This window comes from Strix aluco, chromosome 9 (assembly GCF_031877795.1).
Source record: "Strix aluco isolate bStrAlu1 chromosome 9, bStrAlu1.hap1, whole genome shotgun sequence".
NCBI classification, from domain to species: Eukaryota; Metazoa; Chordata; class Aves; order Strigiformes; family Strigidae; genus Strix; species Strix aluco.
In genome coordinates, this window is record NC_133939.1 from 5364107 (window position 1) to 5385577 (window position 21471).

At 40.8% G+C, this 21471-nt stretch overlaps 1 protein-coding gene across 5 annotated transcripts; it reads right to left on the reverse strand.

Moving 5' to 3' along the window:
* Positions 1–1826: 1826 nt before the first annotated feature.
* On the reverse strand, positions 1827–19551 carry IWS1 (interacts with SUPT6H, CTD assembly factor 1). Of its 5 annotated transcripts, XM_074833539.1 has the most exons (15): positions 19368–19551; positions 18665–18780; positions 11937–12651; positions 11113–11308; positions 10818–10875; positions 10366–10466; positions 9476–9626; positions 7744–7826; positions 7331–7460; positions 6092–6209; positions 5215–5326; positions 4958–5014; positions 4634–4745; positions 3899–4057; positions 2102–2241 (listed from the first exon to the last, which is right to left on the reverse strand). In XM_074833539.1, the coding sequence occupies exons 1-14, from the start codon at positions 19399–19401 to the stop codon at positions 3929–3931; spliced, it is 2112 nt and encodes a 703-aa protein (XP_074689640.1). In that variant the 5' UTR covers positions 19402–19551; the 3' UTR covers positions 2102–2241; positions 3899–3928. The 5 variants fall into 5 exon arrangements, with proteins under 5 accessions (XP_074689641.1, XP_074689639.1, XP_074689643.1 ...); XM_074833540.1 differs by lacking the exon at positions 3899–4057 and having other exon boundaries at positions 1827–2235; XM_074833538.1 differs by lacking the exon at positions 3899–4057 and having other exon boundaries at positions 1827–2241; positions 19368–19550.
* Positions 19552–21471: the final 1920 nt, after the last annotated feature.

The window sequence follows — 21471 nt, forward strand, 5'->3', positions numbered from 1 at the left end:
TTTGAGTTGTAGAATCACCTTTCTCTGCTTCTTTCTGCTGCGATTAACAGGTGGTCTTTGTGACCCACATCAAAAGATGTTTTGATTTTGTGCCCTTTCTTACAATTCACTAAGTTAAAAAAAACCCAAACCAGCACTCACACTGACAAGTGGTTCTTGTCCTCAGCTTTGTTCAGAGCCTTAGAAAAGTCCATTATTACTGTTTGACAAGCAATAGAACCTTTTTGTTTGCCTCAGTGAACATGTAACAGCTATTATGACTAATTTTGATGACAAGAAACTGTATTTATTAGGACTACACAAAACCACCAGGGTCAGTAGTTTAAGGAAGTATTTCTTAGGATTTAAATGGAGCCCACAGTGCCCCATGGCTGCAGTACTGGACTGAGTAACAGAACCACAAAAAAAAAAAATGGGGGGCAGGGGGGGAAGCCCATCCTAACCAGAGACTTTCAGGGCCACCTGGGTATAAACAGCTCTACACTGTTCACTTATTTTTCACATATTTGTCAATATGACAGTAAGGAATTAATCTTTCAATAAATTCTTAATTAAAAATGGAAAACAACCCCAAACCCTTGAAACTCTCAGCACGCTAAACACACACACCTGCAGTTGGTTACTGTGTCACAAGTACCTGGCACAAGAAGGTGAGGTAGTCTTACTGGTAGAATTCCTTTAGTAGGCTCCATCCAGCGCAGGCATCCTCCTTCAGTTTTTGCTTCAGGTTTGTGTCCCAGCATACAGCTTTATGTTACTGTCAGTCCCCTTCAGTCTCCCAGGAGTGTATTTAACACGTGACCATTGAGGTACTCACATGCTCCCCGTTCCCAGTACCAGCAGACACCAGAGGTACCGAGCGCCTCCAAGTCGGCCGACACCAAGATCCCCACTGCAGAGACTTCACAGAACTGCAGCGCACACATCACAGCAAAGCGGCTGTGCTCCTCTGGAACGAAGGCAACTTTCCTCCCGAAATCCCAACTGCCAGTCATCCACATAAGGAGAGGAGTCCTCTTCTTGTAGGCAAGCTCAGCAGAGCAAAACATTTTCAGAGGTAAAGAAGCAGAGGTACAGAGTGTTGCTCTGCTTTTTTTAGCACCAGGGACAAAGAAATAGGAGCATTATCCCCCTAACACAGACAGGAACCTGCCCATTATAGAATAAGCCTTTCAGAAAGTCACTAGGGCACTACAGAGCTACCCAAATACCAAAGCAAAAGAAAAAAATATGCATGGCTTTCAACTCTACAAAGTGAAGTCCCAGCAGTCTCAAGCCCTGCAGCAAAGGCTCCCCACAGCCAATCTAGGTGCTGCACTGAGCACCCGAAGAAGAAGTGTCCAGCAAGCTGATACTCGGTCTGCTCGAGCAGTCTCACTAACCTTGATTCCAAAGTCTGGCTTACTTCAGAAATAACCTATTTACCACCTGGCTCAGAGAAGCCCATCAGCTGCCACCCTTTGTTCTCCATAGCATCACCACTGGAGGCTCTGCCATCCATGGAGGGTGAGCAGCAGTGACATACAGCTGTCTCACAGCAAGTGTTTCAGCTGGACGCTACTGGACTTCTTAGTGGTCGGTCTGCTGGTCTTCTCTTGAACTTTGCATCACGCTTTCATGAAAAATTAAATCCTTTCAGTAGAAGATGCTCAGTATTTCTAATCAAAACCAATACATCTAGATCTCCAAAGCCAGAACAACTGATTAATAAAGCCCTGAATAAAGAGGAAACAGACAATGATAAACAGAAAACTAAGAACTGGAAGCTTTCCCACACACCAGGTGGTCCACACATACATTCTTCTGAGCAATCAACAGACAGCCCCCCGAAAAAACAGAAGATGTTTTATTGTCTAAAGTGTTGGAATACAACAAATACGTGATCTGTACAAAGGACACAATAGAGCAAGTTTAAATACAATCAGGAGAAAGAAGTCCCCATATTCACAGTCCTCGGACAACATCTTATACCAGAACCTGAACCAACAATTTAAAAGATTCACTAAAAAAAAAAAAATCCCAAACAAGTTGTTAAAAAATTTAAAGGTCTCCAAAGAGTCTATGGGTGTATTGTCTTACAGCAGAGCTCATGGGGTATTCTGTGAAGGGTCACAATGGCATCTTATTGCCCTCAATGCTGATTTTCACTGCATGGGCTGATCTGCTTTTTTTCCTGATATCTGTGAATTTCCGCATCTGTTTGTCCAGTCGACTCACCCCTTTCTTAGAGGTCCCCTGGAACTTAAAAAATAAAACTAATAATTACCACTGAAAAAAAAGCAGACGTCCCAGAGTTTCAAGAAAAGTGAGGCATGCAAGGTTAAACCTGCAAGAGGGAGCTGATGAAGCCACTGGTTCCAACTGGGGGGGTGTGTCTGTGCACACATTCACTCCCCACAGAGTGGATAAAATGGTTCCCCCAATATATGCAGCACAGAAACGGTGGTAGTCGCACTCACAGACATCACACAGTAAAGCTTCCACATCACAGGGATTAATAACCATGTTAGGTGTTCACAGGCCGGCTGAATATACAGTTTGGAATAGTAGTTTTTGTGTCTGTATTGGCTGGAGCTTAGCGACAGAAATACACTGCACTACGGTGTTGTACATAGAGGCTTCCTGTGGGGGGAAGACTTTTAGAGATGCATATGCTGTAAGTGCAGCAGGCTGAGTTGACATATCAATTCCAAACTGCAATTTATTGTAAAGGTCACTGATTAGTGCGTATAAAGCAAGAGATTACTGGGAAAAAGAGGGTGCAGGGGGGAGCAAAAGAAATGCTTCAGCTGACCATACAAGTTATTAGAAGAGTTATTGCATTTCACCTCTGTATTTTAACTGCAAATGAAAAACTGGACAGTAATTATTTTACACAGATTAAATACAGTGATTTTGTAAAGAAGTGCCAAAGACAAACAAAACAGCAAGGACCTCCCAATCCGTAGCCATTATTTCCTAGAAAGCCATTTCCCCTAACTAGACAGAAACAATAAATGATGGGAACTCGACACATTTTAAGTTTGGGAGAAAGGAGATACCCAGAACGTGCTACTTAATATCTAACAAAAACAATCTATTAGAAACTGAACCTCTGGTTCCCATCACTAAGGTGCTCCTGAGGCACTGATTTTAAATAAACTTTATTCATAGAACTGTTCACTATTCATTGAAATTATATCTGGAATATCACTTTTTTTTTTTTAAACAAATAAACATGAAGCTTAAACTCAACAGTTATCATCTACCATTTGTGCTAGCCTCTTCCTGCCGGCATTCAGTCTGTGGCAGCCCTGCTCACAGAACCGAAATGCAGACTGGAAATTGTCAAAACAATTCCTGCACTGACACACGTCATTGACTGATCTCCCTCCACCTGCCACTCACAGCCGGGGATTCTCCTCCCGCCGGTCTGCAGAGGTCTCCTTCCCTGCCTCCTGTCCACCACCCCTAAAGCTCACATCACTCCGCTTCCTTGGAAGAGGTGTGACAATACCTTACTTTGTACACCACAGGTGCTGGTGTACAGTGACGTGAGGTCCTGCACTAGGGGCTAAGAGCTCCTGTGTGCCAGGTCAGGTAAACCTGGAGAACCTAATTATGTCAGGACAGCATTCAAAAGCACAGGTGGGGCACAGCTCTTTTTGAGTGCAGGTATTTTCATGTAAGACCTGGCATTTGGGTACCCTGAAGCTGTCAAGACAGGTATCATGGCAGATGTTATGTGCTACAGCCTATTTTTTCCTGTACAAGTTACCTTTTAGGTCACAGTACAGACATGAGAGAATACGAGGAGAGTTTTCCAAGTTTAAGTTAGGGTGCACACATTCCTTTCCTGTATGTGCAAACTGCCAACAGCTGAAGCACATGCACTGTTCACACCTCCCTCGAGGGATACCTCTCAAACTTGGGGAAGGCAGTGTCATGGCTACAGGGGCATCCTGTTGCCTTCAATGCTGAACTTGATGGCCCGATGCACTTTGCTGAGTCGTTTCTGTTCAGCAAACCGTCTCTTGTGTTTTTCCAAGCGACTAATACCTCTCTTAATAGTCCCGGGCTAGAAACAATATCTCAATTAATGCACAGAAGGAGAGATAACAGCAGAAAGCACAGTAATTATTACTTCTTACATGTGTTCTACCACGTACTCTGCTTTTAAATTGAACTGTACAAGGTAGATGGGCAAACAAAATAAAGCAAGGCAAAGGCCTCTACTGAAGCTGTTAACGTTTGCCAAAACCTCGAAGTATTCCCAAACTGGAGTATTATCAGAAGAACATGATACCAAAAGTGGGAGAGGTATAAAAATATCAGTGACACTTAATGAATTGCAGCTTTAGTTCAAAATGCTCTTAAGTAAGAGGTCTGTAATCAGATGCTCACCCTAGAGAAACTCTGGAACAGTTAACATGAAAATCTTTTGGGTTAGAGAAGCAACGATACCCAAGTAGAAGTATTTCATGAGCTTAAAACAGCCCACTTGAGAACAGAACTTACTGTCTACTCCAATTAGAAGAGGCACTTAAAGGAACTACCATATTGTACAGTAACCATGGCAATAAGGTGCCACATTCCCAGGCTTAATCAGAGAGAGCTGAGGTGCAGAGTCACTAGGGAGAGTGCTAGTGCTTACCCTGGAGGACTCCATCTCCACATTCCACTTCGGCCTGACCACATAGTCCTTGTTGGAGGGCATGGGCACCCTTGCACGGGCACAGAACCCAGGGTCTCCGGGCCTAAGAGCCCTGGAGAGGGGAAGAAAAAAAAAAAAAAAAAAAAAAAGAGGTGACCAACTGAGACAGATCTTGTACAGAAAGAAGTACAAGCAATATAGCATGATCCACCTCTGAAACACACTGCTTAACCGTTGCCTCTAAAACCTCAAAACAAATTGCATATAGTTAACGCCATTGAAATACTTTTTTCTAATTAAAATTTAAAAAAAAATTCAACCTACTTTTCCTCTCCGGTTAACACTTTCTCCAAGTCCCTGCGAGGAGTCTGACCACCAGAGCTGCAAGAAAAATAAGTTTTTAGGCATCTATACACAGAGAAAGATAGTAATTTTAAAAAGACAGTCAAGTGTGGTAAAAGAAAGGAGAGAGGTCCTAAGTTATTATCCTTTTATTTCCCTTAATATTTACACACCACTGTTTTTCTTGATGGAGTCTTAGAAAGAAAGAAGGATTTCATGTTTCTGCCTGCTACTCCTACCTGCTCAATCTCCTTCGCTGAGGCATCTGTTCCAAATCTCTCTGCTCCCTCTCTTCTCTTGTCATGCCTTTGTAGTTTGAGGTAAGACCAAAGATGGGTCGAGACCATTCATCTATTTTTTTTTAAAAAAATAATTGGTTAACAAATGCTAGGCCTTTGGAGGTTATTTCCAAACCACTCCGGTAATGAAATACAGCTTTCAAAGTTTCCAGCAAGTATTTATACTTCCTTTCAACCAAACAAATAATATTTGAGCCCTTAGTATTTCAGGGAAATCCAGCCTTGTGGACAGCAGGAAAGAGCTTTCATCCATAAAGTCTCTTGCTCTGCTCTTTTAGAATCAACCCATGCTCTTAGAATACTTAGTGTCAGGAACTGCTGCACACCACAGTGAACGCTTTTTTAGAAATATGCAAAATAATTCCTAAAGAACCTAAGTTTATAATCAGTTTGCAGTCATTCAGGATGGAATGCACTACACATGGACTACACCTGTTTAAGAAGTAAACCTTCAAGTCATCCAAGAGCTCTCTAAAGTCCATGGAATAAAGAGTCTTCTGGCAGCACCTTCCTGCCTCTGTAATGCACACATGAGGTCTGCACAACTAGCCAAGAGAGAATCTGGGCAAAATAAATGCCATCCTCCGGTTTAGAACAAGAATGAAAGAAACAGGAAAAGGTGTACACAGAAGTTAATGTAACAGCATTTGTTAAGAGCTCTACAAGCAAAGCGGTGAAACAGATTAGCGAGATTCCTACATCACAGAATTTATTCTATTACCGACGACAGCAAAAACCATGCAACTGAAAGACTGATGCAGAAATTAAATTATCAGTGAAATCTCACTGACGCCAAGGCAAAGGGAGGTTGACATACTGATTAGCTTCCCTGCCATATCCTTGTTAGGTCTCGACTCTTTGGGGTGTTTGTAGAGGTACATCACAGCTCGTCCAATGCCACTGTGCTTCAGGGTCTCTTGGCTCACACTGGGTAGCTGCAGGGTAAGTCAGAAAATAGCAAGAAATTATGTCTGAACATTAATGGTGTCATCAAACTTTGCAAAAAACCAAAACCCACCTTCACAATAAGCTTGGAAAAAACCCAGCATTTTTCATTGCCCCACTAGGAACTGGTTAAAACACCAAAACCTAGAAATTTGCCTAACATTCTTGGGTTTTATACACAAAATTAAGTTTCCAGAACTATCTACTCCAAATGCTCTTTTGCTTATTTTACCCAAGAATTGAGTTACTGGCTTCAAAGCATTCACTTTAGAAAGATAAAAACTTATGTAACAAAAGCATTCAAGTAATCAGCTTGGCTACAAATGCTAGAAGTCTGCTCTGAGTATGACGGACTTCCTCGTGCACTTCACACTTTAATAGACCAGAAGACAGAAGGGACAATGAGAGAGTAAAAACTCCAGGATACACAGCAAATGACTCTTCACTGAACTCTGCACATAAACCTGAAACAGGCACACAGGGCCAAATAATCTAAATTCAGGCAGAACTCTTGCAAATTCTTAGCAAGGAGAAATAGTTCTAGAGCTTCAGTCAAATAAAGCCAGCTAGTTGTGCTTCAAGAAAAATTTAACTTCTATTTCACTATCAAGGCTACGCCACGCTTCTTTTATGAACGCAGCAAACAAAGTGACCAAGCACAGTGTACGAGCCACTGAGAACAAGGGAAGGTAAGTGACTAAGCAGTTTAGATTTATCAAGAATCTAGAAATGCCACAGCACTTAACTCCCTGAGAGGGTAGAGAACTTCACATCTGTAGTTCACCTGAGACTCTCAGAAATGTCTTCTGGCCTGCTGCTGGCAAAGCTATTTGCTTTGTTTTGAGCATGGGCAAAATTCTCATAACAATAATTAAGTGCCTGAATTTCCCTAGCCAAATTTTGTTCAGCTAGACAGCACATCTACAACATAACTCATTGAAATGATGCAACTTTTAAACAAATACATCTGTTTTGCAGTTTGCTTCCTTGTGTATTTCACAGCACAGTCCATTGGTAGCAGCTGCAGTACATGACTGTAAAGCTAAAGCACATGATTGTAAAACCACGGCAAAGCCACAAATCAAATATGGTTAAAAGTCAAGTTTCAAACCTCTTGCAGGATCTTCAGAAGCTCCTCTCTTATCTTTAGTGCTGGCAGACTTCGGTCTGGAAGAGGAGAAAGCCACTCTTTGATGGCAGACATAACACCACTATCAATGAAAGTTTCTTTCAGGTCCTGCCTAGAAAGTTTAAAGTGAAGAGAAGCCATAAAGTCATATAATACATCAAAATCTTAAGATGTGATGCTCCTTCAGCACAAGTGCATTTGAGTTTGTTTCATGTTAAATTAACAGGTAAAATTACATAGCATTTTAGGTTTTTGAGGCCACCTAGCTCCAGCATTTACTTGGAAGAAAAAGTGTTTCACTGCATACTCAGTACAACTGTAATGTCATGCCATGAAATCTACCAAATACCCAATATTGCCCAAGATGATAATTAACTGGAAGAATGACAACTCACTTTTTAAGATGCATAACTACAGTTGGTAGCAAAGTTAATTTCTTTAGTGCTGGTTTCTTTTGTGTATTCAGCTGTCGATCCTCCTGTAGGGAGTTGAAGAATCAGCACAAGTTAATCAGAAGAAATCTACAACTCCCATCCTTTACAACATTCACAGGAAAAAGATTAGTCTATTGACTGAGAAGTGCAACTTTGGCAGGATTATACCTTTAGACCCTGCTCCATCTTCCCACAGCCTCAAGATGACTTCTCTTAAAAAAGGTCCCCACCTTAGCCAACATTTTCCTTAAAAGCATCACATTAGGAGACTTCCCCTATTATGGGTTTTTAATACTTCATGATTTAGGTTGACTACAATAAACTGGAGGTCTGCAGAGTTCTCCATGCTAGCTATGCACAGGTAACCTAGAAACTTTGTTAGTAAAATCTCACCTGAACAACAGAAAAGTAGCTAACCAAACCGATGGGAAGTGAGAATGTGTATATTCACTTCAGCTAAGAATTTAACTGGATAACCTAGAGGTTTAGGATGAAGCACGGTGCAAGCAACATAAGAGCACAAAAATGTGCACCATGTGCTAAAACAAAGTCTGGGTTTCAAAGCAACTATCAGCTGAGGCCACAATGTCACTATCTGTTCAGTACTTGGGCTCCTGTACCAAAAAGGCCCATTACAACCTACAGATTTACGTCCTGCTGTGGTAATTCCTTTCCACTCATCTTAATCCACCAAAGGCTCTTTCTGTCCAATGTTTTTTTTACTGCAGGGGAGGAGATTCTTATAAGGCCCTTCCCCTCTTCATGCCCCAGAATGGTTTGACAGGCACATGCTAGAGGACTAAGACACCACAATACCGAAGCTCAGCTCTTCCTTCTCTCCAGCATTTCAAACTTTATGGCTTCATTTGAAACATTTGGCTATCATCTTGTCCAAGAAAGTCTTAAAATAATATTTGTCCAATAATAAAATAGTAATTGTCCAATAAAGTTGTTGACAAGAAAGTCTCAGTTGTCTCCCAGATTGCTATCTCACCCTGTCCTTCATCCCCAAACACATCATCCTTTTCTTCTCGGGAAGATTCGTTTTTTATTGTTATTTGTAAGATTCCTCTTTCTAAGGTTCTGTACATTCCCCCCAATTGGTTTTAATGAGTTCTGCAGTGCTGTTTGTTAATTTGATTGCTAGTCCAACAAAACTAGAACAGAAGAAAAGTGACAAAAGGCAAGACCCCAATAAACCTTGCACAGTAACATACTGAACGTGACTCTTCGAAAAAGGCAGAACTTCCCATAACTTTGCTGCTCTACCATTATTTACCACAGTACTGTCATTCAAACAGTTTAGAAAAGGGTTCTTCTCAGGAACAAACTCTGAAGTACTACATATGCTAGTAATTCTAGAATGAAATTAAAACATAGTCCCTTTCTCAGTGTTTGATGTACTCATGTAGCTTACAGAACATGTATACATCCCTTTTTATAGGACATTTGATCTCAGCTGATCAAAGTTTAGCAAGTTAACTAATATTTTCTCCAAATTTCAACAGAATAGATGTTTTAATTCAGAGCAGCAAAATAACATTTAAACAGTTATTTAGATATTGGAAGCTTTCCAGAGCATATATATTACTCCTCCTGAGTACCAGCCAGATTTCTGTATTTTACTGATCACAAGATTTTCCCATAGAATGGAACTGGATTTTAAGGAGTCTTCAGAGCCTAGAACACTCACCTCAGCAGCTTCATTCATCTTCACAATCATAGCACTGACCACATCATCTGCATCACTAATAAAAGTTCCACCATCACGGTTTCGTCTACGCTTGCCACTCATACTCTTCTTTCGTTGCAGCATCATGTCAAAATCTGACATAAAGTCCATACTGAAACGCAAGAGAGTTTGCTGATGGTCAGAAGAGGGTTGATCTTACTGTCTTTGTAGGAAGGAATTTTGTGTTTCTGTAGCATAACCCTTCAAAAAATCTCCAATAAATCTACAAGCATTGTGTCTCAGTGTCCCTGTAAGGTAATTAGTTATCCTCAGTATACAAACTGGAAAACTAGCAAAGGGCTCCAATGGCTCTGAAATGCCCTCAGAAGTCTGCAAGACCCTGCTGAATAGCTAACGTGCCCACATGTAATACCCAAAACATGCTGTCACTGAGGCTGATAAAGATTTAGCTTTCCTGTACCTGCAATACACTGCTCTGATGCTACTGGAGCAGACAGAAAGGAAACAGGAGACATGCTGACAGCAAGTCTTGCCATACACCTTATCCCTTCCATCAACAGAGAGGCACACCTGTGACTCCCATGCTGAACTGCTAGAAGTAGAGTTAGATGCTTGCTTGATTAGATATTAATATTTCCCTCGGGTTTTGATGTGAACCATGAAATACTGTTCTCTGAAGCAGCAGCATAGGTTATCTGCTCTGGACTGCCAAGTGACTAAACTGTACAAGCTGAGAGAGGACCACCTGTTATAGTTTAAGAGAACACCCTTTTTGTAGAAACAGTCTTGTGCCTTTCTTAATTAAGAAGTCTAGCCAGTCTTTGGAAGAGCCCTTTTACTAAAATATTGCATTTGCTATTTACAAATGAGTACGTAACACATTGACTTACTGCTTTCCTCTTTTGATGTTGTCATCAGAGTCCGATTCATCTGCTGTCTCCTTCATGTCTGCATCACCTTTCTCTTCTTCCAAATCTTCCTGGTTAAAACCCTGATGGGTAAAGACAGTGCAAATCAGTGTATGGATTAAGACTGAGCATCTGCTCAGGCACCTGACACTGATACTCAGAAAGCTTCAGATAAGTCTGCAGAAGATCTAGAAGAACGAGGAACAAAAGCTTCCTAATTCCACCTGTGACTTTCACACCAATAACTCTCCCAACAAAAGAGCTGTGGATGTCATTTAACCCAAAGGCTACCCCATGAGTCCAGCAGATACAAAGCTTCCCTCCTGATACAGCATATCCTTGAACATGAGTTTAAACTCAGAGTCATTCTGGAGGACCTTCCCATGAAGAACAGATCTAGCAACTGAACAAGAGACATGCACAATAAAACTTACTGTAAATTCCTCTTCTTCCTCATCACCAGATTCTCCAAATATATCTGCAATCAGGTTCCTGTGAAGGTAACAGTAACTTTTATCTATTTAAGACTGCAACAGTGAGAACTGCATTCTCTGCAAAATTTCTAGTAAGTGTGTGGAGATCCACCTTTCATTCCGTCACCTACTACTGACCTTCCTCTTCACACCACCAGTGAAGGTGGACAATCATTCTCTGGTTGGGATTCATCCATTCACGATCAGTCTCACTATCTGCAACCCTGAAGGAATTCATATTCCCAGAAGCACTTACTCTTGTTCATTTCCAGATTCACTGTCACTGCCAAACAGATCTTTCTCTTCTTTTTTCTTCCCAGCATTCTCTTTTCTTTCTTCTTCTTCTTCCTCACTATCTGATACAATGTTTTTCTTCCTCTTGTCAGATTTCTCTGAAGCAGCATCACTATCTGATTCTTCGACATCAGAAAGAATTCGCACTTTTTTTGCAGCTGCCAACAGAAAGGAGCATTACTACACGCACTAAGAAGAGAGGCAACAACTGGCACTCTCAAAAAAACTATTCTCTCAAATTCAACTGGACAAGTGGAAAGCTGACTAGCCTTCCTACACAATCACTGTCATTTCTTAAAAGCCATATCTATTCTAAAATATGTTTTATTCAATCAGTAAATGAAGTTTCCATATACCACACCTAACCATAAAACCTTCTAATTTCAAAACTGACTCTCACTCCCAGTATATGAAAAAAAAAACAGAGGAAAAAATTACTAGAGAAATAACATCAAAGGAAAAAATGACTAGAGAAATAACATCAAAGGGGAAAATGGCTAACAGGAATAATCAACACAACAACAGATGCCAGTATAAAGCAAGATCACTGCAGTCTTCTCTTTTACTGCTATCAGACCCACTTATTACTCAGAAATATTAGATATACATTCACACAGAAATGCAGTTAGAACAATAGCCTCTACATATGCAGTTGTGCTCTAAAACCAAATTTGCTTTATGGTTTCATATTTATCTTGGATGCCTTCTTCACATAAAAACAATTATTTAACTCTAACACTATTGCTTGTCACATCGCATTTTTATTTTCACACTATAGTTCCTTACGTGTTTTCTCATTGTCATCCTCACTGTCAGAAAGGATGGCGGTTTTTCTCTTCACTGTCTTCTCCTCCTCTTTCTCTTCCTCATCACTGTCCGATATTTTTCGTCTCTTAGGTGCTTCCTCTTCACTGTCAGAGCCCTGAAATCCTTCCCTTACATGTTCATTATCTGAATGATGAGAATCATTCTGCACTTCCTCCTTCCTGTCCTCTCCATCACTATCCTCAGACTCTATTTCTTGTTTGTGCCTGGAAACATCCTCACTCTCCGAGTCGCTGGCCGGCTGTTTGCGGAGCTCCTCGCTCTCCGAGTCACTGGCCGGCTGCTTGTGGAGCTCCTCGCTCTCTGAGTCACTGGCCGGCTGCTTGTGGAGCTCCTCGCTCTCTGAGTCACTGGCCGGCTGCTTGTGTGAGTCCTCATTTTCAAAGTCACTACTGTGATCCCTGTGAGGTTCTCCATTTTCAGAGTCACTTGCTCGATGATTTAAGGCATCTTCATTTTCAGAGTCACTTAAATGCCGATTTGGATGGTCCTCAGTATCAGAATCACTGTCTTTCCCTCCATGAGCTGCTTCATTGTCTGAATCACTTACATTGTGATTTGGAGGCTCCTCATTATCTGAGTCACTGTCTTTTTGCCTTGGGATATCTTCATTTTCAGAGTCTGTCATATGAGGGTCTCCCATTTGCCCATCATCTTCTCCATCACTGTGTTCATTCTGAAAGAGGAAAAAAAAAATCTCAGGCAACTAAGCAAAAAACCATCTTAAAAAGTAAACAAAAACTGTTCTGAATTTTTGCTTGCCCTTCTTCCAATTTGATTACCCAAGGTAGTGCAAACTGGAATACTTTCTATACAGAAATAATTATTAGACAATTTACATCAAAGGACTATCAAATACTTCAGGTCAAGTAAAATAGTATGAGATCAACAGAAATCTGTACACACTGCAGCTCAATCATATTTTGGAAATGGTAACAATGTAAAAAACACTCAAATAAACATGTCTAAGAAGGGTCCAGTTCCTCAAGGGTAAATCCATAGTGGTTTTAGTTTAAAAAGTCAGGCCTTCAACGTGGTTTAGCCCAAATTCCCACTAGTAAGGCAAGAAACAGTATCTTGCACTTGTCACTTTCTTTTTCTTAAAATCTCAATCTCAGGATGTTTTTGGCATGAAATACATTTTGCTGAAACTGCACATGCATCACTTCCCAAGTGATGCTCAAGAGAGCTTGTGCCCTTTCCTTCTTTGCCAAGGAAACTTACTTAAGAACATGTCAAGACCAAAAGCATACCAAAAACCAGGAATAAAGTTTCAGAGTATTATGGTTAACAAGTTTTGTGTTTCAATATGTAAGAAAGTAAGAACAGATTCAACGCTTCTCTCCCATAAGCCGACAGCTCCCATGCCTATCCAGACACCCGAGATAAGAAGATCAGTATATTTGTGCATAAGTTAAAACTCCACAATTGAAACACAATCCTTTATGTTTTTTTCGAGATGGCAAAAAATACCAAGCCACACACTCCATTTTCCGAAAACTTTTCACAAGCTACCTGTCAGTATCATTACTGACATCTTGTTTTATCTTTCCTACATCTAATTTCTACTTGGGGAAAAAAAATCTCAACTGCTTTTACCATAGAAAACAAAATTAGACTCTTGCACACTCATTTCATTAACTCAGTACACTTCTCACAGTCACTGTCACAATAATCCCATTTTCAACTGAAAAGAACAATATTGTAGAAGGAACTTCTTTTCTACATACTCAACTCCGCTCTTCAGCCAGGCTTTCCTCAGAGATGGTTTTGTCTCAGCTATTGACTTCTTCCACTAGCATATTTACAAACTCAGTGTTTATAGTTCTAGGAGATACTTTAAGACCTGTATGTTCTGGAGCTTCCAAATCTTTTTTGTCAGCAATTTAGTTTCCTTGGAAAGACAAACTTTCTAGCTATTTTTATTTTCTATAGTCATTCTACTCCCATATTCAGAGCCATACAAAATAATGCAGGTGTATCTATCCTACACCTACAAACAAACAATACCATTAATCTTTAAAATATATGATTAATAAGAAATTTTCAATAAAATTAATTGCTTTTAGGAACTACTCCCTCCAAAATTACACTAAGTGGTAAATAACATTGTTTTTTAAGATTTTAGACCTTACATTCATTCTCTTGGCTAGCACTCGATAAAGTAGTAACTTCTAAATACTGCAGAATCACTAACAGAAAGTTACTGCACAACAGAAAAATATGAGGACATGTAATTTTAAAACATACTCTTCAAATACAACTTCAGTATTTCCATGTTACTTAATGCTAGCTATGAAACAGCTGCTGTGATAATCTGAGTAGTTTTCTCTCTATTGCTTGTCCCTGTTCTACAGCAATGCTAGTCTTTTGAATCAGGCTGGTGGTATTATTCAGTATTTCTCATTTCTCCTTAAAGAAAAGAAACACAGTTCTGTTAAAACCTGAATTTGGAATTTTAAAGAATTAAATATGAAGATTAAGAAGTTACAGGATTGAAGATGCACAGCTGAGGAAGACCATACAGGCACTCAACTGCTCTCAGCTTGTTACGGGATTTTGTTTACTTCTTTTCTTTCTTACAAAAAAAATAATTCAAATGCTCTCTCCTGCCCAGTATCTCCCACATAAACTAACAACATGGATATGTGATGTATTTTCTCTGATTCTACTAAGATTATAGAAAACTGCAGCTGCAAACAGAACAGGAAACAGATTTTACAGCAGTCTTACAGTTAAAGGTCATTGAGAAATACTGAAATGCAGAGGTCTACCCTCAAATTGATTATAACAGAAATTCTTTAATCCTTATTTTCCTATCATTTAATTTTTGGTGGGTATGTCTGTCTTGTCTTGATTTCAGGTGACTAATGCTGAACAGGTACTGATAATCATGTCAGCAGTAATAAGGGATTTTGCTAAACAAAACCAAAGACAACAATACAAATACTCCTGTTTAAACTATTAGGTTCATCACCTTTGGGACTGTCAGTCTAGAAAGTCTTTGGTGAACAACTAAACAAAACTAAAAAACAACTGGAATCAATAATGACTCTTAAATGTTTCTAAGGTTGGAAGTGTGGCTGTAGGTTATATATCCGCCTATTCAGAATATATTACTAAATTACAAGGAACTTCCAATGCAAAATACTTGGTAAGAAGTCATTACAATTACACAGCATTATTACTGAGGCACTTTACAACATACTGAATCTAACCTGTTACTGACATTCACTCTTGAGAATGAAGGTGTTTGGAGAGGGAGAGCAGACACGCACGCTGTTAGCTCACACTGTGACTGCACAGGGCTCTGCGCCACAAAAGCCCAGTGGCTACAGCAGCTGAACTCCACTGGGATACAATCCCCTACAGAAGAACCACTTAGATAATGCAGGTGCCCCTACACGGCCTGGGCAGACAGGCACTATCTACTCTAGTCCTGAGTCTGGAAAGCTCAAGCAGAGCTAAGCCAAGAAGCACACGGTTACATTAGTCAAGTCAGGAAGCCTCGCAGAGATGACACACACTACCTCAGACCCAGCACAGTAACATAACTGAGCATCTTCTAAAGCAGAGCTGAGACAGAGCTGACTCACTCAGAGCCTACACAGAACAGACAGACCCTGTCCACAGCCGTCAGTGCAAAGGTCTTCTGAATACAATTAGTGAATCTGTCAATGGTTTGGAATATACTTGATATAAGAAGTGCATGCAACTTTACAGTAAGATGACTAAACTGTAGGATGGTCTCCCCCCCACTCCACCCCTTTTTTTTTTTTTTTTTTTACTAGTTCGTCTCTAAAAAGATGTTTTCAAAGAAATCAAGTATGTAACTTTGGAGTTTTCTATTTTTCCTTTTCCAAATACTTAATTAAAAGAAAGGACCAGACATCCTCAAAAACAAGTAGGTCTCAGGTAATTGCTACTGCATTTTTCTCTAATTCCTTTGCTTTCTTTTCTTCCTCCTCTTTATCTATAAACATTTTAATTGAGATGTCCTTTTTTTTTAACTGAAAGAATTCTATAACATGAGGCTTTAGTACAGTATAAATTAAAGAATACATCAAAATCAAATTTACAGTGTTATCCATCTACATAAAAATTTCAGTTAGCAAGTAGTTTATTGGATCAACATGCAGCCACTTTTAAGAGGTACTACTGTGATAATTTAGTAAGTTCAACAAAATTGACCCATCCTGTACAATCTCATGAATGACAATTGTTAAACTAAGGCATACACAACCATCACAGGCAGATCAGCAAGTTTCTCTTTTTTCAGAAATGTAAGGTATTTGTAGATGTTTGTTAACAGTCACAGTCAAACCATAACTTAATTAATGAAGACAGCAGCGACTTGGTAAAAGTGTAAGAACGTAAGTCATTAAAGATTTCCGTATGAACCTGACTTGTACAAACACTGTAAACATGATTTCATATTCATTACTGTACTAAAACTATGTGTTATCTAATTCTATTTGTCTAAAGCAGAATTGGTAAGGACATCAAGGAGAACATTTATAGATAAAGTGGGATTGGGGGAAGGAAAGCCAGAAAAGAATTGTGGAAAAGAAAAACCCACATACCTGAGACCTACATAAGTAATTCCTCAGGATTCCCCTTTTCTTTAAAGTTAAGAACCTGAAAAAAAAGTTTGAAAGTTTAAAACTTCAGTTCTTTACATCTGAGTTCTAAATTAGAGACGAAATAGTAATTAAATAGACTTAACTGATTAGGCTGTCTCAAAGGTTTTATTACCTTTGAGTGTCATTCCTCCCACATATTCCTAAAGATGAAGGAAATAAGAGGATGAGAGAATATAGGGTAAATAATATGATAAATCACTGAAAGCTACTCCTTTCAGAGACAGCTGCTCCGCAATATTGCATTTTGAATTTGATGTAGGCAAAGCTAAGAATGTAAGACTTCATACCAAAACAAAACACTCAAACATTTATGATTTGAACTGAATCAAATAAAGCACTAAGGCTTGAAGGTTCACATTTGCTACTGGACAGACAGGTGGTTTATGTCTTTTTTTTCTTTTTTCTTTTTTTTTTTTTAAATGGACTTTCTGAAGTGTTTTATCTACAGAGGAATAATCAACAGCCATCACAGAACAAAGCCCTTGAAATAACACAGGCACATAAAGAGGATCAGTTAACAATGATAATACATCCTAGTACTTTCTGGATATATAACCTGAAAAAGACTTGCTGAAGATATAAGTAATAGCCAACTACCTGTTCTTTAGGTCAGATTTCCAACTACTTTGCCACAGTAAGTAAAACTAAAATCTCACAGGAGTAAGAACAAATGACCAAGTTTTCATGCACAGCAGAAAACACTTAATACTATTGTAGCAGCAACATGACTCTCCATGCACTAATCACCATTTTTTTCATTAAAACAGAAGTACTAAATCCCTTTAAAAGAAAGTTATTTCTCCCATGCTGAAATCCTGATCATCACATTTGCTGCCTGACACCCAATCAATTTATTCCATTGTAAGTATCAAAACCTTTAAAAAAAATTTCAAATCTACTTTACATTCAAATACAGGGGAAGAACCTTCATTTTATACAAACTTCACCTACTTTCTAACTCTGAGGGAAGTATGAATTCAATAGAGTATAGAAGAAAAAAAACATTGCAAGTTATACCACAGCAGAGTTCAACCTTTTGACACATCAGCCTGCTAGTGCATGAAATTGCTTAAAATGCATGTGATAAAAATGTATAACCACTGAAGATCCAGTCAGAACCAATCCTGATCTCTCCACAAAATGTAACAAAATATACAGAACAGAATGGAATGGCTCAGATTACGGTTTTTATGAGTATCAGAGAAAGTTCTCCATAACATAACTTTGCTGACAGAAGACATGAATTTACAGGCCAAAATTATTTCTTCCAAGTAAGACCTGATATAATTCTATTTCAAGTCACAAAAAATTTCTCAAAATTAAGATTAACTCTGAAACCTTCCTAGAAGTCTAAGGGGAATTTTCACTTTTATCAGAATCCCTTTTCAACCAAAATAGTCAACTGACAAGTTAAGTGACTCTCCCCCAAATACAACCCCCAGATCAAAGCATTACCACCCTTTCCATGGTGTAGGCTTCTCAAAGCAAGAATCACTTCAGAGGAAGAACAGATCCCGTTTAGGAACCTTAACCTGCTCCTCATAGAGACCTGCTTCTTTGTGAACGACAAGGTGAAAAACAGCACAGAACAGCCTTGAGAGTCAACGCTCACATCTGAGAGGAAAGATGGTAGGTGGGAGAGCATTTGTTCTTTGGTAAGAAAGTCTATGCGGCAGTATTTGGGGTATTACTATGCAGAATTTGAGGTAAAATTCCAAATTCTTTGTAATCCATTGCTTAAAATTTCAAACCCCAAAAGTTTATCTTCCTGCAATTGAGTATAATAATATTAAACTTTTTCTAGTACAAAACAGGGAATGTATTATAACAATTAAGAAGAAAAACAAAAAAGACCCTAGCCTACCTACTGGTCAAGAGATTATCTGACACACTTCTTTCTGGAAGTAAAGTTTTGCCAGACAGGACCCTTAAGAACAACCTGAATAAACATGCTGGTCTCAGTTAAAAGAAAATGCCTCTTTAAAACAACAAAATACCACAATTTATAGAAGAGTAATCTTTCTCTAGATAGAGTTCCAGTAGTACCTCTGAATGGTGCCCTACACTTCCATTCTCAGATCCCGAATGTTGCTCATTTCCTTCATCTTCAACATCTGATCCTGAATCTCTTTCGTCTTGCACTGGAGTAGCTCCACCATCATCTATACCAAAGTTACAGAAAGAAAAAGTAAAACTCAGTGACGTCTCCCAGTGTTTAACTGCGCACCTACAGTGATGATGAACAGGGAGCCAGGCAGTGCTACCATCAAACTCGTTCTAAACAGTGCACTAATACAGAGAAACGGAGAGTATCTACTGGGCAGGCCAGGAACAAACCCACCACAGACACCCCCCAAAGAGATCACAAAACTGCTTATAACATGCACGCAAGCAGTGACTGATACACTAATCACAACAGCGAACTAATAATAAGGCGGCGGCTGTGCTGCGATCACGCCAGCGGACCCGGCACGGCCGATGTCACCCCAGGCCCCCGCGGAGCCGGCTGCTGACTACCGCCGGGGCGGAGGCGGCGCGGCTCGGCCCCGCGCACCCTCCACGGAGCGACCGCCGAGCTGGGGTCCCGGGCATGACTCCGCCGCCGCTACAGAGCCCCGGGAGCCGGAGGCGGCCACCGGGAGGGCAGGGCAGGGCGATCCCCGCGGGCCCCGCTGTGCCCAGCACCCTCCCTCGCAGGGCCCCAGCGCCCCGGGCGTCCCTCCCGCAGGGGACGCTCCCGCGCCGCTACCTGACTGGTCCCCGCCGTAGTACTCGCTCTCCATGGCGGGCCGCCAGCCCCGCCTCCCCGCTGAGGCCCGGCGGCGGGGCGAAGCCCCCAGCGCAGCGCTCGCCGCTAGGGCCCGCCGCCTCCAGGCGCCGGCGCCGCCGCCGCCCGCCTCGCACAGGCCCAAAATGGCGCCTCTCTCCCGAACGGCCGGCAGGCGCCTCTGCGCATGCGCTAAGAGCGGCCGCCCCTTCCCCCGCGCGCCCCGGGAGGCGGCAGCTCTCGCGAGGCTTCATGGGGGGAGACGCCGCCAGGAGGCGCCGCGCAGGAGCGCCGGGCCGCGGCCACCGCCCCCCTCCCCCCCCGCCGTTAAGGCGGTTTCCAACAGCTTAAAGTTTGGAGAAACCAAGCTCAGATTTTAGTGAGGCAAAACTGGGGGCTGTTCACTGCTTTCATACAGGGTCTGATTTAACCGCCACAAACTAGGAAACATTTATTTTTCCTCTAAGTATTTTTTTGCATTTTCTTCTAGAAAATAGTTTGATTTTTGCTTGGTAACTGAAGTGCTGGGGATACTGAAGGAGCCTTTGAGAAAAAAGGCTATTTGGAGCCTGTGCATCAACATGGGAAATGAACAGCTGTACAGGAGTGTAAAATGGTTGCTATTTTAATAAAGATGTTTCCTAGTATGAGCTGTGTGGGAACTTCCAAGAGACTAAACCTCAGAAAATGTTAGATGACTGCTTAAACCCACAGCCCTGAACTACACAAGAGTTACCCAAGGTCTCCCTTTGGCTGGTCAAAGGTGCATCTGGTAAAAATGCTTCCTACACTGACAAAAGATGGGAGATCAAGAGTTTCATCTACTGCCTTGAAAGATTTTACCATTTAAGTAATTGTGAATTTATCTGCTCTCTACAAATCAAGTTAGCAAGAATTAATGTGAATCTCTACAAGAAAATAGCAGAACAAAACCAGAGTTCAGGCTCTGGATGCCGCGATGGGCACCAACTGCTTTTATGGTGCTGCTGGCCAAAGAGGGGACCCAAGGCTGGTCATGAAAACTGAGGACTAGTTGTCTAGACAGATTTAGGTCTGACTGTCCTAGCTGAAGCTGCAGTTCAATCTAGTTCATATGTGGGTGGTTCCTCCAGATTTAGCCTTCAGAATCAACTAAAAGTTAGCCCTGAACTCCCCTGTAATTGCTGACTTCCAGAGTAAACACTGGGGCAGAACAATCCCTGTCTTTTTCAGAGATTGCTGTGTTCTGTTTTAGTAACTATCCTCCGAGCAGTTGCATTATTCAGTTATTTGGCACGCCTACGATATGTCAGTAGAGGATTACTAAGGATGACTTCTGTCATTGATGTGTCATTTTAAAATAGAAAGCCTAATAAATGAATATTGTGCTGGTCTCCTGCCTCTTTTGTTCCGTGGCAAACAAAACATCTTCATTTTCTAAGAGGGTACAGGTTAATGTGTGACAAATAGAAAACTGTTGAGGCAGTGTCATTTGGGATATTTCTAAACAACAGTGATTTTTATAATCCTACATGCTACGGTCTTGTTCAGTGACATCAAAATTTAGTAAGTTGATAACTCTGGTCAAAATGAGTCATTATTTCTTCTGTGCTAGAGGCACTTTAGAGGCAGAGAGGTTAAGCCATTATAAACTAACACACTCCAGCAGCAAGCACAGTTATAACGCAGGGAGTTCAATGTACCGTGTTAAATACAGCTGAACTCTCTGAATTGAGTCATTACTCAACATCTTCTACAGTATTTCGCTTAGAAGGAGAAATTGGCAGTGGAGTCAGATATTTATTGCAGTCCTATATTCTTAGCAAAAATGCAGAAAACCCTTCTTTCTCCCCTGAAAGCAGCATACATAAAACATATAGAGAATGTCTCTTTGTTTACAGCTCTATAGGTCTTTTCCAGATAGCCCCAAAGGTCCCTTAGTGATCCTCAGGATCACGCTCTTAATGGTATCATGTTCCTGCTCCTATGTGACTTTTACTGCTTTTAGCTCTTTGCAGTGTGGGGTTTCACTGAGGTCTTTTCTGGAAGGGGCAGGAACACGTGCCAGTATGTGATGGGAGGCTCCCGTTGTTTCACTTATCTGACT

Coding starts and splice junctions, on each gene's coding strand:
- IWS1 (XM_074833538.1), bottom strand. CDS start 19,401: ATGGAGAGCGAGTACTACGGCGGGGACCAGTCAG. Junction 10,467..10,817: donor AGGAAGAAGAGGAATTTACA/GTAAGTTTTATT, acceptor TTTACCCATCAG/GGTTTTAACCAGGAAGATTT. Junction 9,627..10,365: donor AACATCAAAAGAGGAAAGCA/GTAAGTCAATGT, acceptor CTTGCGTTTCAG/TATGGACTTTATGTCAGATT.